Source organism: Bos grunniens, chromosome 15 (assembly GCF_055505025.1).
Source record: "Bos grunniens cultivar Pamir isolate PY7600 chromosome 15, Bosgru_T2T1.0, whole genome shotgun sequence".
Lineage (NCBI taxonomy): Eukaryota > Metazoa > Chordata > Mammalia > Artiodactyla > Bovidae > Bos > Bos grunniens.
In genome coordinates this window covers 54,955,217-54,972,767 of record NC_141179.1, presented here as the reverse complement: position 1 = coordinate 54,972,767, position 17,551 = coordinate 54,955,217, and the positions used below count along the sequence as shown (strand labels likewise).

Here is a 17,551-nt window from a genome sequence, read left to right as displayed (position 1 = left end):
GTTCAGACACAGTTGCGCTTAAGCTGTGTATGACATTTGGATTACTGCTTTTTTCCTTCAGCGTTTCCCGTGTCATTAATTTATCCTAATATCCGTGTTTGCTAATGACACATAAGAGTTCCTCATGTGACTGCTCAGCAGTTTATTGAACCATCCCCTTATTTGGTATTTACGTTATTTCCGGTTTTTTGCTATGTAAATAATGTCGGAATGATTAGCTTTAAAGTCATCCGACCGCTTCTGGAGGGCAGAATGCTGGAGGCTGCAGAGGTCCCAGGCTCATGCCACCACCTCCTCCCTTCCTGCCCATAAGCGCCACCTTCTTCCCTCTGGGGGAAAGGAGTTTCCTTCTAGGTAACTCTCAACATGAGGTGTTCCATTTATCTTTAGCTACATAACCAATCACCCGATAACTTAGTAGCTCAAGCAACAACATTCATCTCTTTATCTCCCGGTTTCCATGGGTCACGAACATGGGGGGAGTTCAGCTGGCCAGTTCCAGCTCAGGGCCTCTCCTGTGGTTGCAGCTGGCGTGGGGCTGTGGCCGCTGGGTGCTTCCAGCGAGACCTGGTGATCTGGCGTCTGGCCTTGTCCCACTCTTTCTCTTTCATGGCTGCCTTTCTAATCTAGGCCACCTTCATTTTTCACCTGGATGAATAATATCAACTAAGCGCACCACACTCTCCATGAGCCAGGTATTGTCCTATATTGTCCTAAGCTCTTTACACACATGAAATCGCTTGTGTCATCCTCACAACAGGGACCTTCTTGGTGTTCCAGTGGTTAAGACGCCTCTTTCCAAGGCAGGGAACTCCAGTTCAATCCCTGGTTATGGAACTAAGATCTTATGTACTGCATAGCCAAAAGGTATATTAAAAATACTTAATCCTCACAACAACCCAAGGAAGCAGATGCTGTTGTGATCTCTCTTCTAGCAAATAAATGGCAGATCCGGGACCTGAACCTGGGGCAGCCTCCTTATTAATTCCGCCCCTTCGCTAGTCTCCCTGTGTGTGTTATGGCCTCTCTGCCCTCCAGTCTCCAGCCAGTGGCCGAAGCAAGCTCATTAAAGTACAGCTGCCTCGTGTCTGTTCCTCACTGAAACCCTGCCGCCGTCTGATCACTGTGACAGTGAAATCCACCTCCTGACCAGGCCACCTGGTGACTGGACCCTGCTGCCCTGCCCCTGCTGGCCTCACCTACCGGTCTCCCTCAGCGCCTTCGTCCCCCAGAGCCTTCCCACTGAAGGTTCTGTTTCATTTTGGTTCAGTGCAGCATCCCACCCTGGCCCCCTCCAGAATTACACCACTGCTTCTTTTTCAGCTCCTAACTCACCTGTCACTTGCTGGGGAAGCCTTGACTTTCTCAGGCTGATGGGTCATGCATTCTACACTGGTGGAGCCCTGCCCCTGACAGCATGTAGCCCGAGAGTCACTGTGTACTATTGGCTCCCTTTTGCTGTCTTTCTTGCAGGGCTGTTGTGTTGCACACGTACAGGGGATGCCGTAGGCACTATGGTCTGTGCCATACACCCTCCCAGAGTTGGGCAACACAAGGCCCCGCTGCCTTTCCCACCAAAGGGAAACTTCATACAGGCGGGGGCCGTTGCGTGGATCTGCCCTAGTCACTGTGGCCAGTAGCATCTGACACACAACAGGCATCTGATGAATATTTGTGGATTACGATTATTAATAATGAGAGCTGACATGTATTAGGGCTTCCCTGGTGGCTCAGTGGTAAAGAATTCACCTGTAGTGTAGGAGATGTGGGTTGGTTCAATCCCTGGGTGGGGAAGATCCCCTGGAGAAGGAAATGGCAACCCATTCCAGTATTCTTGTCTGGGAAATCCCAGGGACAGAGGAGCCTGGTGGGCTACAGTCCATGGGATTGCAAAAGAGTCAGACACGAATGAGCAACTTAACAACAACAACAAAATATATATTACTGGGCAGCAGGCACTAAGCACACTTATTCCTCAGAACAATCCTATGGGATAAGCCCTATTGTTGTTCCCTCTTCTTAGAAGAGGAAATAGGCTGAGGGAGGGGGGAGTTGTTTGACTGATGTCCTCTAGTGAGTGAAGGTTTCAACTGAGGCGGATTAGTTCACTGTGGTAAAAAAGTGAATGAGGGACTGCCCTGGTGGCCCAGTGGTTAAGACCCCTTCTTCCAATGCAGGGGGCTCTGGTTTAATCACTCGTTAGGAACCGGAGACTCCACGTGCTGTTCAGTGTGGCAAAAAAAAAAAACAAAAAAAAAACAAAAATTAAAAAAACAGGAATGAAAGAAAACCCCTGCATTCCAGCAGCTTAGAGTCAGTCAGATGAGGGGAAACCCAGACGAAGGTCATCTCAATGCTGGTGAGGATGTGTGGGGAGGTGGGGCTTTCCTCCAGCAGAGAGAGAGGAAGGAGAGGAGGGCCCCCAGACAGAAGGTGGATCTGCTCTGGGGCCACTCTCCCCCTTGGGCGCCAGGGCGCCTCCTCTTCTGTCTGCAGCCTCTGTCTCCCAGGCTCTGTACCACGGGTGGAGGCCCGAGGAAGGAGGGTGCCAGCAGGGGTGGGGTGGGCGTGAGGTTCTCTCCCAAGTGCTGAAGCCATACCAGAGGCCTCAGTTCTCACCTACTTGGAGGTCTGTCCTTCACAGGGAGGAAGGGGTGGGGGACAGGAGCCCCCATGGTACAGGTGAGGGAGTGGAGAGACCTGGAAACATCAGGGGATTGATTTGTCCAAGGCCCAGAGCCCGGGTCCCTGGAAACCCCTCAGCTCTTGGCACTGAGCGTGTGTGTGTGTGTGTGTGTGTGTGTGTGTGTACGCGCGCGTCGTGGGGCTGTGTGTTAGAGATGATGCCTCCCTCTTCCTCCGTCCTGACTCCCATCCCAGCCGTGTGTCCTATTAGAGGAAAAGAGCTCCCTTAGGTTCTGTGGACTGGCCTCAGGTGCTTGCCAGGTCCTGGTTGTCTGGGAGTCCAGAGCCGCCCCGCGGCCTGGGACTTTTCCCTCCTTTGAATTAATTCCCTGGGTTTCCCACCAGGCTGTGGGCTTTCTAAGGACTGGGCCTGGACTCCCCCATCAGATCAGTTTCGCAGCACAGTACTTTCTGAGTTTGTGTTCTGTCTGCGGTTAGAGCCCAGCCCAGCCCAGGGGTGGGGCCCAGGGGCTTTGGGAAAAGTTGGTACCTGAGTGGGCCTTGAAGGAGCAATAGGAGTGACCAGGTCGAGTCCCCATCCCCTTCCTCCCTGAGCCTCGGCTCCTGTGGCACAGAGCTGGGTGGGCTCTGGTGATGGAGGGGGCTTCCCCTGCCCCTACCCCATGCCTGGCAGGGCTACTGAACTTCCAGAGGCTCCAGCCCCTGGGCGCCTTCCCAGCCACCCGCCCCTCTGAGGCCACAGCTTCGTTTCTTGTCTCCTTCCCCACAGGTCTCAGTCTGCTGGGGATTCTGTTTTGGTTGGAAAGAGGAGGCGGAGGTGTTTGCATGTCTGGCTCTTTCCTCCTTTCTCATTCCTCCTCCCTTCCTCCCTCCTGCCTCTCAAGATGTTTCCTCTGCCAGCCTGGCTCCACTCCAGCCTCTCCCCTCCCTGGGCAGGCCGCAGCCATCCCTCTCCTGCCTGGGGCTTCTGTGGGCTGTGGCTTTCCAGAGTGTGCCCTTAATACCTTCCGCCCCCAGAGGAGGGGTCCACAGGGCAAGGACATCAGAGGGAGGGCACCCTTGCCTCCTCCTCCATCCACTGTTGAAAGCCCACACCTCCTGGTGGAGGCGGCAGAGGGGCCCACTCAGGGCTGCCTCCTGTTTGGGGTTCATCCCTTCCCCCTCTGGGCCTTGATTTCCTGGGGAACCCACAGCCAGCACAGACCCTTGGCACAGAGGTACATGGCATGTCTTATGTTCATTTGGTAGTAGTTTTGTGGGCTTTGCCAAGGGCATTGGGGAGCTGCTCCCCACAACTTGGCAGGGGCCTGGAGTGTAGAGTTTGTACTACTTCTCATATCCTCACCTTTTCAAATCTCTGGCTAAGCTAACGTCACTCCCTGGAGAACCCTCTCTGCTCACCCACCCCCTGCCCTGTCTGCCCTCCTTGCAGAGGCTCATGGGGTAAAGCAGACCTGTACCCTGACCTGATGGAGCTTGGTCTGGCCTTTGCCTCGCCAGCACGTTGCACTGTGCCTGCAGCAGGGCAGATGCTCAGTAAATATTTATAGAATGAATGGTTGGAGAGCAGCTAGGGAAGCAGAAGGTGGCATAATGGTGCTTAGGGAGGACTTCTCAGAGGAGGCAGAGCTGACCTGGGGTTTTGAAGGATGGATAGGAGTTGGACACACAGGCAGGGCATTCCAGGAAGAAGGAACACAGCCTGTGCAAATCCTAGGACAGGTGGTGTGTGATCTAGGGCTTAGAGTGTGAGTAAGTGACCAGAGAGGAGGCTGCGGATAAGGGCCTGGATATGGGAGGAACCTCCAGTCTGGGAGTGGGCACCCTGACCTGCTGAAATGCTATCAGAAGTTGGCCCCTTCAGCTGGGTCCCAGGTCTGTGCTTTAGGCCTGGCCTTGAAGGGCACCATGTGTAGAGGGCCCTGGGGGGTTGTCAGGGCTTGTCAGAGTTATTCACGGATTGGGACTGTATGAATCTAACCCAAGGCTACTGGCTCTGCTCCCCTGGGCCGAGTTGGTCATGAAATTAGAACCCATCAGGGCCAGCTGATTGAAGCAGGCTTTGTGACAACATGTAAGCTAGAACTAAGTTTAGTCATGGTGTCCGTAACTTCCTGGCTATGACCCTGGGCAAATTGTTGATTTCTTTATGCTGCGGTTTCCTCTACAATAAAGATAATAGATGCTACCTCTCAAGATTGTTACAACAATTAACAAAGTAACCTGTGGAAAGCTTTCCTTTTTTCCTCCTTGCTTCTCCCTGTCCTCCCCATCCTTCTCTCCTTCTTAGCAGAGCCGGGCTTTTAGACTGAGGCCTGAGAATGATTTGAAGGATACTGGACACCCTCAGCCCTGATAACTCACCTGAAACCTCTCCTTCCTGGAGGCCCTGGATTCAAAACGCCCCAGTTACGTATGCATTCCTTAGGGTAGTGGTTTTGCGCTCAGGCCACAGCACCAGCTTTGGCAACATCACCTCTAGAAAGGCAGTGGTTAGAAATGCAGATTCCCAGGCCCACCTCTCACCTACTGAATGGGAATGCTGGTGGGGGAGCTCAGCAAGCTGGTTTTCAACAAGCTTCCCAGGTGATTCTGATGTATGTTCGAGTGGGAGAACCACTGTCTGATGCCCAAGGGCCTTTCAGTGGGAGGAGCCTGGCTTTGGGCCTGGAGTCAGAGCACATGGGTGCCCGAGGGGCCAGCTTCAGGGGCGTGTAACCTGTGCCTTCACTCAGGGGCCTGAACTCAGGAGGACCTCTGATTGGTTTAATGCTCTTCTGTCTCTGTCTTGAAATCTGAACAAGGGGCCCTGCGTTTTCATTTTGCACTTGGACCACAGATTATTAAACTGGTCCCAGCATGTTCCAGTTTAGCTGGGTGTCCTCGGGGAAGTCACTTCCTCCTTGAGCCTCACTGTCCTCGTCTGTACAGGGGAGTGATAATCTCCATTGCCTAGAGTGATGGTGAGGATTAAATGTGACGCGTGGGTTCAGCTGTTGGCATGAGGCCTGGCCCAGGCCAGTATGGGGTAGCTTCCAGAGGCCACGTGGCCCGCACCTCTGGAGATGCCATACACTGTCTTTGGCTTAATGGGGCTTCCGGTCTGGAGCAGGGACACAGACAGCAAGAGATGAACACTGTGAGAGTGCTCTGGGGGTGCTAAGTGGGGGGATCTGCCCTAGTTGGGGGTCCCTGAAGGCTTTCCGTGCGCATGTGTGCTAAGTCGCTTCAGCTGTGTCTGACTCTTTGGACCCCATGCACTGTGGCCCACCAGGGTCCTGCGTCCGTGGGATTCTCTAATCAAGAATGCTGGAGTGGGTTGCCATGCCCTCCTCCAGGGGATCTTCCTGATCCAGGGATCAAACCCATGTCTCTTATGTCTCCTGCATTGGCAGGCAGGTTCTTTACCACTAACAGCACCTGGGAAGCTGAGGAAGTGTTAGATGAGCAAAAATCTGAGCTGGATTGGATGTGAACTTGGTGTGGGGCTGGACAGTGTTGTGGTATTTTCACAGTTTTTAACCACAGGTCTCTGGGGAAGCTGAGGTGAGATGAGAGGGCTGGAGGGAGGGCATGGGCCACAGAGGCCGCAGGTGGAGCAGGAGGCTGCTGTGGGGCCGCATCTCCCAGTCTGGGTCCCTTCCCTTCACAAAGGCCCTAGAACAGCAATAATTTGCAGTAGAAACGGACCCTTGCCCAGAGGCCTCCTGGAGCAGAGTAGGAACGTGGCTCTGCCGGCTGGTGCCACAGGCCAAGTTCTTCTCCCTTTGGAAACCTCTGCTTCCTCTTCAGTAGATGGGCCTCCTAATCCCCTCTGGGTGGGCTGTGGTGATGGTCTAGTGAGATGAGCACACACAAGCCTCACCACAGCACCACTGGCAGGAAGTGCTCGGTACAGAGTTGATTCCTGTTTCCCTCTGCTGGTGTGCAAGTGGGATCCCTGGTTTTGGTGTTTGTTTTGCTTTTTAATCTTTCGACGCAGCTGCATGGCATGTAGGATGCTAGTTCCTTGACCAGGAATTGAATGCATGCCCCCTGCATTGGCAATGTGGAGTCCCAACTACTGGACCACAGGGGAGCCCAGGTTTTTAATTAGGAGCCCCTGTAGCCTAAGCTAGCTCACTTGGGCGAGTCCTTTCTTAAACTGTAAGACAGATGAGGCTGACAAGCCCTCTTCTGGAGATGATCAAGGACTGACCACCACTGGGGGCCCAGAAGCAGTGGCTTTGGAGACAGCTGAGTGCCCACCTCTCCAGTGCTCTCCCAGGTTAAATTAAACCCCCCAGCTGTGTCACAGAGAGGGAGTGAGCTCCCCTATGGGCACCCTGAATTCAGGTCCCGCTCTCTCAGTAGTGAACACAACTTTCATTTATCGCCGTCTTCACGGCACCAGGCGCGTCCCATGCATTCAGGGAGAAAGGCACTGCCATTCCCGTTTCAGAAGGGAGGACCAGAACGACTCCCTCCTTGGCCAGGGTCACCCAGCTAGTGAGTGGCAGACCCCAAAGCTTTGCCTCCTACTCCCGTAGTGACACACTGTGAAACTGGGGTCAAGTCCAGACTTTTCTGTGCCCTGAAGGACAGGACCCGCCATTCTTAGAGGCCCCTTCAGCTGCAGTGGCCTATGGTCTGTGTCTCTGGGAGGGCCTGTCCCCAGGGGGGACATCTGCCACACACTTCAGGCTACTGTTTTTTTACTGTGTAGAATAATACCGACTTACCCATGCCCTCTAAGCTCCAGCCTCCCAGGCCTGTCATCCTGACCCCTGGCCCTGCTCTCTCTCTCTTACCCACATGGAGGAGCAGGAATGGCCAGGACCCGTGGTTTCTCCACCACAAGGGGCCTGGAGCAGAGGGGGCAGGGGTGCCAAGCCCTGTGGGAAGGGGAAAAGGTCTGATGGCTCCGGAGAACTGACCGACAGTGTGACTGCAAAATATGGGGTGCGAGGGAGTGTGGTGGAGTAAGGGTTGGAGGGCTGAGCAGGGGCCAGATTGTGAGGGGCTTGTGGGGAGCAGTTAAGGGGTTTGAGGCGGAGAAAGGACTTGATCAAGTCTGTGTCTGGCATGACTGAGAAAAATGCCAATGATAGTTAACACAATGTCAGGCACGCAGCATTCAAAGCCACTCATCACGGTTTGATGCTTTTTGTTATATGGGACGTTATGAATACCCAGATTCTACTCTTAGCCGCTGTGAGAACTTGGGCCAGTCACGAAACCCTAGGACCTCCTTTTTCACACCAGTAATGTAGGAAGAAGGATATGGAACCTTCTCCCAAGGATTTTATCAAGATCAAAGAGAGATAATAGGGGGATTTCATCTCATCTCTGTTAATGCTGAAGACACTCAGCTCCCCAAGCCCAGCTTTATAGCCAGGGCCCTTCCTCTGTGTCACATGCCTGCCTGCTTCCCAGTTTGGGGCAGGGTAGGACTCAGCCACTGGCCCCAGAAGCCCCCAGTCACAATGTAGCCCCTTTCAGGCAGGGCTTTACCTTCCCCAGATCCCTACTCTGTCCTTGGTCTTCACCGTACAAGCGACAGACCTCCGCCTCCTCCTCAGACTCTCCCCTAGCTTTGGTGCCCTGGCCAGGGGGCTCCCAGCCTTAAGAGCTCATGGAGATGCCCAGTAAGCCAGTGTGGTATGGAGGGGAGCATGCAGAACCTGAGAACATTATGTGCCTTCTCTGAGCCTCAGTTTCCTCATCTGCAAAATGGGAATGAGGTTACCTATTTTGTTAGTCTTCTTTTGCTCCTGTAACAAATTACCATAAATTTAGTGGCCTAATACAACATACATTTATCCTCTTATAGTTCTGGATGTCAGAGTCCTATCACAGATTGGCAGGGCTGCATTCTTTCTGGAGGTTCCAGGGGAGCATCCATTCTTTTGCCTTTTCTAGCTTCTGGAAGCTGCCTGCATTTCTTGGCTTCTGGCCCCATCCTCCATCTTAAAGCCATTAGCACAGCATCTTCCAGTTTCTCTCATTGCTTCGATCATCCTCACCTTGCCTTTTCTCCCTCTGACCCTCCTGCCTCCTGCTTACAAGGACCTTTGTGATTACACTGGGTCCACCCAGATAAAGCAGGGTTATCTCCCCATCTCCAGATCCTTAACTAACATCATGTCTGCAGAGTTTCTTTTACCATGTAAGGTAACAGCTTCGCAGCGCCAGGGATTGAGATGTGAGCATCTCAGGGGGCCGTGATTCAGCCTGTCACACATTCCTTGCAGGGTAGCTATGAGGATTAAATGAGACGAGAACTGTGAAAGGATCAAACGGTACCGGGGACATGGCAGTCAGTCCCTAGACACATTTTCTTCAGTCCTCTCTCTGGGCCTCTGAGTCCCCAGCTGAAAAAAGAGGCCAATTGTAACAGTTGGATCCCGCCTTCTCTCGAGCATGTTTTATGGTCAGGCAGACTGCACCCTTAGCCCAGGATGCATAGGAAGCAGCAGAATTGAGGATGCCCCCCGGACAGCTCTCGGAAAAGCCTCCCTTCTCCCCTCCCTCTCGGAGGCAGGCCTCCTTTCAGTTCCTGGCCCGCTGAGCATTTCCCATCATTCCCAGGGATGGCTGATGGGAAAGGCTGAGCTCACTGCTCCCTGGGGAGGGCGATGGGTGGAGGGAGGGGAGGGAGAGGCTGGCGGCAGCTGCTTGGAGAGAAGGGCAGAGGAGATCTACAGAGGGAGAGGTGAGGTTGTCAGCGCTCAGGGGGAGTGGGAGAGGGTGAGGCCGGGCCTCCTGGCTGAGCCTCGGAGAACTGTCAGCCTTTCCTCAGCCTCCTCGGTGCTGCTCCGTGTGTGTGTGCCAGCTGCCCCTTCTGAGAGGCCCTGGGGTCCGGGGGAGTGTGTATGTATGCTGGCGATGGGAGGGGGGTGTCACAGGCCAGCGGGAACTACAAGTGAGAGAGGAATACCGTCCCCTTCCTGAGAAGAGGGCCATTTCAGCCAGCATACATCCCCGCCCCTTCCCTCTGCCCAGAAATTGGTCACCTTCATCTGCCTTCACTGCACTTCTCTTTTCTTATTTGCATGTGTGGGTGTGTGTGTGTGTCGGGGGGTAATAACACCATTCGGGGATTTGAGAGACTCAAGTGAGATAGTGATTTTGAAATGTACACTCTGCTATATAAGGACGTGTGATTCCGTGCATACGCACATCACTGACGTTCTCTCTTCTGCACCTTGACAACCTGGCAAATTCTTAATCATCCTTCAAGTCCTGGCTCAGGTGTCACCTGCTCTTTGTAACTCTCTCAGCAGCCCCCTGTCCACCTGGGAAGAACAAAGCTGCTCTCTCCCCCGAGTTACCCTCTCTTTAACCCTCTGTGGGTGCCTTATGCAAGGATGGTTGTTCACAGTGGGCCTCCCCCACTGTTTGCGGGCAGTGCGTTCACCCCCGGCCCCTCCAGTTCTCAAGGCCACAGTGGCTGTGGTAGAGCAGAGGCAGGATGGTGAAGGCGCTGGGGAGCTGATCTCCTGGAGTCTGGCCTTGGCAAAGTCCCCATGTGGCAGTCCAGTCCTTAGAATCGAGCAGATTCCCATGAGGGCCTCAGTCAGATTCAGGGACTCTGCTCAAAGCAGGTGGCCATTCATCTATGTATAAGAGCCCTTCACTTTCTGTGATGTACATACTCATGCCTGCTGCCCAGGACCTCCTATACGTAACCGGATACCAAAGGGCCATGTTGGCCATGACATTTCTGGAAGAGAGTGAAATCTGAGCCAAGGGAGGGGGAGAGGCTATTTAGGCCCTAGGGAGTATATTCCATAAGCTCACCTACCACACTCTGGGCTTCCCTCATAGGTCAGTTGGTAAAGAGTCCACCTGCAATGCAGGAGACCCCAGTTCGATTCCTGGGTGGGGAAGATCTGCTGGAGAAGGAGTAGGCTACCCACTCCAGCATTCTTGGGCTTCCCTTGTGGCCCAGCTGGTAAAGAATCTGCTTGCAATGTGGGAGACCTGGGTTTGATCCCTGAGTTGGGAAGATCCCATGGAGAAGGGGAAGACTACCCATTCCAGTATTCTGGCCTGGAGAATTCCATGGACTGTATAGTCCATGGGCTCACAAAGAGTTGGACACTACTGAGCAACTTTCACTCACCACTCCAGGATCCCCAGCAGGCTCATATCCCAGTGCCTCAGGCCCACCAGATACATAGAGAGGGCTGGATAAATGTTGGGAGATGCGGCATGGTGGTTAAAGGTGCCTCCACCTCCTCTCTGTCTTCCCCCATCTCTCCAGAGCCCTGGGCAGTCTTGTTCATCCTGGGCCTCTCAGTGCCCTAGTCCTACCATGTAGTGAACTTGGATTATGTTCCAGGCATAGGCAGACATCAGCTCATTCATTCCCCTCCACACCCTGGGGGTGGTCTTACCTAGGTGAGGATAGGTGAGGTGAGGAGCCGTGAAGTGCCAGGGTAGAGATCTGGACCCTGTTCCCAATTACTCTCTTCCATTTTCTTCAATATTTGTGTGGTCTTCCTGGGGTTTGAGGAAAGATGACTAGAGTCTCCAGGTTGGGGAAGGTGGAGCTGGTACTGAGTTGTCGCTCCAGACAGGTTGGTGGCTAAGGCCTAGCACTGATCTTCCCAGCAGGTTTCTTGCACCCCACCCTTACCCCCAAAGACATGTGAGGAGCAGGTGGAAGGGGGCTTACCAAGGGGAGAGGCTCAGAGGTGCCCCAGAATGCCCCTCCCTGCTCGCTGTCTCACCGAGGGCAGCTGCTCTTGGCTGGCCTCACTGTGCTCACCTCGTCTGCAAGCCTGTGTGTTCTTGGAAGTCATGGAAATGCATTTCTTAAAAATGCTCAGCAATACCAGGCTTTGGTCTCTGCCCAGCACTCTGGCCTCCCAGAAACTCTTCATACCCATCACCTCCTCTCTGCTGCCCGGACCCATACGAGGTAACGTGACCCTCACTGAGAGCCAGTGATCCAGCTGAACCCTGTCCATCAGGGACCCGTCCAGGGCCTCCCAGCGAGTCTGTTTCTTGTGGGGGATAGTGATGATGGTAAGTATCATCACCACTGACAGAGCTCTAACTGTGTGCCAGGGCCTCGCTGAACACTCTAGATGGCTGAAGCACAGGTTGATGAGGCAGCAGGCCTGCCTCACCCCAGCCCACAGCTCCTTTATGTTACCCCTTGTTTGTGCACAGTCCCTGCCCTAGAGCAGCTCCCATCCTGGGCGGCAAACTCCCACTGGATCACACCCACACAGGAGGTGTATGAGCTAGTGCCCTCAGCCTGGAGGCTTGGTAAAGCCCCCCTAGAAGGAATAATGCTTTTTCCCTACTTGAGTTGTCCTCAAGATTAAACAGGAGGAATAGATCAAATACTTAGCATATGACAAATAAATACATGATAAATCTTAAAATATTGATATTGTGGTTTTGGGGGTTTGTTTTCTCAAGTTTAATAAAACTACTCAGTTAAAAGTTTCAAAAGAAGGTTAACTTCTTCATGATTTTGAGTTGACAGGTGCACATTTTACATCTGTAATACAGCTATTTCAGAGAACCTCTTACATAGGAACTATACCTCAGGATGACCAATAATGAAAGTATTTGGTTTGGAGCACAATTAGGATAAATTGTACCTTTCAACAGTATCTAATTCTTTTAAAACCCAGAAGTGTTGTTACTATATTTTTACTTCCTCATATATCAAGTAGATGGCTTGAACTGCTTATATTTCTTATTTCTGCTCTGTGACTTTGAGAAAGTAATTTAATTTCTCTGTGTTTCATCATATATAAAGTGGGGAATGAGAGTATCTACCTTACAGGGTGCTTGTGAGGATTAAATGAGTTAAATATAGTATTTAGAATAGTACCTGACCAGGTGGGTCAGTGGTAAAAAAAAGCTGCCTGTAATGCAGGAGACATGGGTTTGATCCCTGGTTGGGGAAGACCCCCTGGGGAGGGAAATGGCAATCCACTCCAGTATTGCCTGGGAAATCATGGGATTGCAGAAGTTACTTAGTTGCTAAGTTGGCCACGACTTAGCAACTAAATAACAATAACAATAGGTTATATTGAAAATAATTATTACTATTTCTTTACAAGAAAATATACCCAGATACAGTTACTGAATCCAGTCAGGTTGCTTTTCAGCCAATACCCTTCAGCTAACATTCACTAAGTACTGGCTGGTCCTGGGCTTGTCTGGGTCTTGATCTTGGGGCTCAGCTGCTCCTGGCTCTGCCCAGGGACTTGGGCTGCCTCCTCGGTTTCCGCCTCTTGCTCCTAGTCCCCAGGGCTCCGGGTGAGGCTGAGCTCATAAAAAGTGTCGGCAAAGCACTTTGTGGATCAATGCTAACTAATAGCAGCTCCCTGGAGCTGGCACGTGTAGGGAAGATGATCACAGAGGCAGCTTGCGCTAGGCTCAGGGGCGGCCCCTGGGGAAGGGCAGTGATATCCTCAAGGCGGGGCCCGGCCCTGCCATCTCTCCTCCCTGTCGCCTCCTGCCACTTAGCCAGCAGTGGGTGCCGACAGAGTTTGGAGATGGATGGGGAGTGTTAGTGGCCACATAGGGAAAAGATTTGCCCGTTTTGTGGCAGAGTCAGGAGCATAGATCCATCCAGCCCACACATCTGGTCACTTCCACCTGGATCTGGGGGCACGGCCTGTCTTGGGCAAGCTCTTGTCAAGGCTCTCCCAGTCGGCTCCATCACCATCTCTCAAGAAGTCAACATTCCTGACTGAAACAGACAGATGTTGGTCTTTGCCCAGACACACGGCTGTCTTAAGGATGGCAGAACGGTTTCCTTTCAGTCATGGGCAGGAATGGGAAGTTGGCATGGGGTCTTGTGCAAGAGAAGATGTGGGCGAGACTTCCCCCAGTTCTGCCCTAGGGGGACATCCTCCTCTGTGTCTCAGACTGAAGTGAAGTCTGTTTTGGAAACTGCTGAGGAGGCAGCAGACAGGGCGTTCTCTGCCCTCTGGGGTTCATAGTCAGATGGAGGAGGCATGGTCTTATTCAGGAGAGGCACCAGTCTGATGGAGGGCAGGGGGGTGGTGAGCGGGGAGGTGAATGTGGCTTCTGTTTCCTGGGTCTTCTTATCTTACAGAAGGGACATAGCCCTCTTGCCTTCTGGCAGCCCCTTGTCTGAGGGTGGAAGCATTAACTTCTTCTGCAGGGGCCTCCTATCTGATGGAGGAGTCGTGGCCACTTTCTTTCCCTGGGGAATTCTTATCTGATAGAGGAGATTCGACCTCTGTCCTCAGGAAGGCCTCTTGTCTCTCTGATGGGAGAGGCTCATCTTGTTCTCTCACTCAAGAAGCCCCATTTGACAGCTTCTGCCTTTGCTCCCTGTCTTCCTGGCCTGATTCATGGGGAGCCCTGGTCTACAGGCAATAGCCACAGAGAGAGCTGGGCAGAATACTGGGCTAGGCTGCCGTGGGGCAGGGAAGAAGGGGGTGCTTTAGAGGGGCTCCCCTAGCAAGTAAAGGTGACACGGAAGAGGCTTCCCATGTGGCAGTCTGATGGAAGGAGGTGGCTGGCTGTGAAGAGTAGTCACTGGGGGTAAAAGGGGGAGCCTCCTCCAGGCTGGAAAGCAAAACTCAAGGGTCACTCGGGAGCCCCTGTCTGCCTGCAGGCTAAACTGCTGTGGTGGGAAGGGCCTGGGAGACCCTCACCTTCTGCCTGTCTGTGGGCAGGCCGAGTGCTCTGAGCCCAGAGACATCCGCCCTCCAAGACCCGAGAAGCCCAGAGAAGAGGAAACAGGACGCGTATCAGGAACGCCTTTTCCTTTTCTTTGTAACTAACCCACTCACTCGGGGCTTGGGAGAGCCAATCCTGGATCCTGCCGGGCCTGCTCCGGCCTGCTGCTCCCGCCTGCAGCCCCCCGCGCTGGGTCTTCCACGGCCTCCCTCCTCCCCACACGGCCCCCCACCTGCCTCGGCTTCTGCTCCTGGGCTGGTCCCTTAATTCCACCGAGACTCAGGGCTCTCATCTGTAAAATGGGGTAAGACTTCCTATCTGCCTCATGAGGAAGTTTGTTTTGTCCTCTCTTTATAGGATTTACATAGTGCATTCCTTTATCTCTGGGATTCACCTTGAGCACTTCCTGTGTGCTGACCTCTGGGGTGGGCGGAGACAGTGTAGGTGAGGAACAGGTGTGGGCAGACAGGAAGTCTGTTTGGGACTTGTGTGAGGAGTCTGGGGACATCGGAGTACACATGTCCCAAGGCTAGTGGCTTTGGGGTCAGAGAAGTTCTGGCTGGAGACGGAGGTTTGGCTTACCAGCATCCGGTGGCAGCTAAAGTGGCCGGGTGGGTAGAGTCACCAAGGGAACTGCTTGTCATGGGTCCTGGGAGGGGGCGGAGGTCAGGCCCTGGAGGCTACAGCAGAGAGCTGGGCACAGGGCAGGGATGGGCCATCACTCAGCCAGGGCTCCAGTGGCCAAGAGAAACGGGCCTGGGATGGGGTCACTGCGTGGTGTTCATGGCAGGTGTCAAGACCTTTGCTTTGGCAGGCTGGGTGTGGGGGTCTGTGGGAAAGACGGGCCTTCGGATGAGGAGGCAGTAATTACTGCAGAGGTGCTAGACATCAAAGAAGGTGGTCAGTCAGATTGGCATCCTCTTTTCTTTTTGGCCTCACGGTGAGGTATGCGGGATCTTTGTTTCCTGACCAGGGATCGAACCCATGCCCTCTACAGTGGAAGTGTGGAGTCTTTACCGCTGGATTGCCATGAAAGTTCCAGCTTGGCCTTCTCTCATTCTCATGATTCAGTTACTCCTCTGCTGGCTAGAGGGCTGCCATGGGAGCACTTGTGTATTTGTGTGGTGTGTATGTGGTTTATGTTGCGAGAGTTGTAGATGATGTGTATGTGGGGCGGGTGATGCTGGTGTGCATGTGGAGTGTGCTTAGTATTGGTGTGTGTGGTGTATATAAGTGTGTGGGATATGTATGTGGTATGAGGTGTGAAGCATACATGGGGTGTGGTGCAGGTGTGCATGGCGTGTGTACATAACGTGGTGTGTTTTACATAGGTGTGTTGTCTGTAGATGTGTGTGGGGTATATGTGTCTTTGGGTGTGTGGTGGGTATAGTGTGCATGGTGTGTGTTTGTGTGTGTGTGAGGTGTGTAGAGTTTGTCCATATGGCCACATTCAGATCCTTGTTCCGCAGTGCATATGGGAGGCTGGTGCTGAGTCATCTGCTTGGGCTGAAAGCTCAGAAGCATCCACCAGACTTGTGGATTTCCCTTCTCTACTCAGGTCGCCCCCAGCGGTGCACTGGTAACAACTGGCCGTCCAGAAAAAGGGGGTGAGGTGGGGATATAGCGTTTGCCAGTTCCTATGTTTGTCAATTCTCCCACCAAGGACATCACCCTACTAATGTGATGTCATTGAACATGGAGTTGGGAAGAGATGCACAGTGGGACTCCATCTTTATAGTAAAATTCAGTAAAATAATAGTAAGTGATAAGTTTTGAGTGTGTCTTCCCTTTGATTTTTAAATATTTTTCATATTTATTTGTTATTTATGACTGCACTGGGTCTTTGTTGCTGGGCAAGTGCTTTCTCTAGTTACGGCGAGCAGGGGCTCCTCTTTGTTGTGGTGGCTTCTCTCGTTGCCAAGTACAGGCTCTAGGCTCCTGGGCTTCGGTAGTTGCAGCTCCTGGGCCCTAGAGCACAGGCTCAGAAGCTGTGGCACCTGGGCTTAGTTGCCCCGTGGCATGTGGGATCTTCCCAGACCAGGGATGGAACCCGTGTCCCCTGCATTGGCAGGCGGATTCTTAACCGCTGGACCACCAGGGAAGCCTCCCCCTCTGTTTTTAATATAGTTTATTTAATTGTCATCTTGGTTCAGGCTGTCTCACCATCAGCACAGTTAACATTTGGCCTTGAGGTTCTTTGTTGGGGGCAGGGAGGGGGCTGGGCTTCATTGCACGCACAGCATCCCTAACCTCCACCCGCTAGACACCAGTAGCAGCCCTCCCCCAAGTCGTGACCATCCAGATGTCTCCAGACACAGCCAGATGTCCCCTGGGGGGAGCAAATTTAACCCAGTGGACAGTTATATAAACCCCAGTAGACAGCCATTGGCAATGTTTAACAACTAGATCACAGAATTCCTACAAGTGTGACAGTTGGCTCTGAATGAGCCTGTACCAGCCAGTTTCAGCACATCATGACCACTGTGTCTGGCTAAATAGAAGGCCTAGGTTTTTCTCTCCACAGTTCTTTCTCTGGAAAGAGCCGCTACCCTAAGCTGTAGCTGCCAGTCTGGACAGAGGGCTCTCTGACTGCGGAGGGCTCTCAGCTCCTGACTGGTACCCAGAGTGGTTGATGAAGCGTTGGAGACCTACCACTGTGCTGAACTGTTCTGATGTTCTATGAAATGTGAGAATGGTGAGGAAAGTAATACTTCTGAATTAATATTTAGTTTTAATATAATATGCTCTTCCCCAAAAGTTTATATGTTCAAATTGGAAAAACAAACAAACAAACAACTCTGTCCCCCCAAAAGCATCAAGCAAATAAAATTTTAGATAAAGTCTTCTCACAGGGAAAATCATGGCTGCTGCATGTCTGGGGCCGCCCTGCATGTAAGGTGCTCCTGTTAAGGTTGCACACACCCATGTCTCATTCTGGTGGCCGGGCTGTCCACCTCTAATTTGCCTCTTGGCTCAGGTACTGCTTTTACCCATCTTCAAGCTCAGCGGTCGGCTTTTGTTTATTTGTTTATTCATTCATTCAAAATATTTACTCAGCACCAATTATATACCAAGGAAGATGATGGAGAAAGGGGTTCCTGCTCTCCAGAGTTTGTCAGTATTTCAGCTCCATGCCGTCCACTGGGGAGCGGAGATGTGCAGGCTCGTGTGGGTGCTGAGGGGACACAGACAGAGTGGAGGAGGGGAAGAGAGACGTGTGTGTGTGTGTGTGTGTGTG

General features: G+C 52.7%; 1 protein-coding gene across 6 annotated transcripts in view; it reads left to right on the top strand.

Annotated features, from left to right (window-relative positions):
* ARRB1 (arrestin beta 1) overlaps positions 1-17,551 on the top strand; it is a 78,527-nt gene that overhangs the window by 22,727 nt on the left and 38,249 nt on the right. For 2 of the 6 annotated variants that reach the window (XM_086340862.1, XM_086340860.1), the window contains exon 1: positions 9,211-9,340. The exons of 2 other annotated variants lie outside the window; for them this stretch is intronic. In XM_086340862.1, coding sequence (XP_086196988.1) covers positions 9,264-9,340 — 77 coding nt within the window. In that variant the 5' untranslated portion in view covers positions 9,211-9,263. Of the gene's footprint in view, positions 1-9,210; positions 9,341-14,399; positions 14,618-17,551 lie in introns of those variants that run through there. 2 more of the 6 variants (XM_086340865.1, XM_086340866.1) reach the window with 2 other exon arrangements.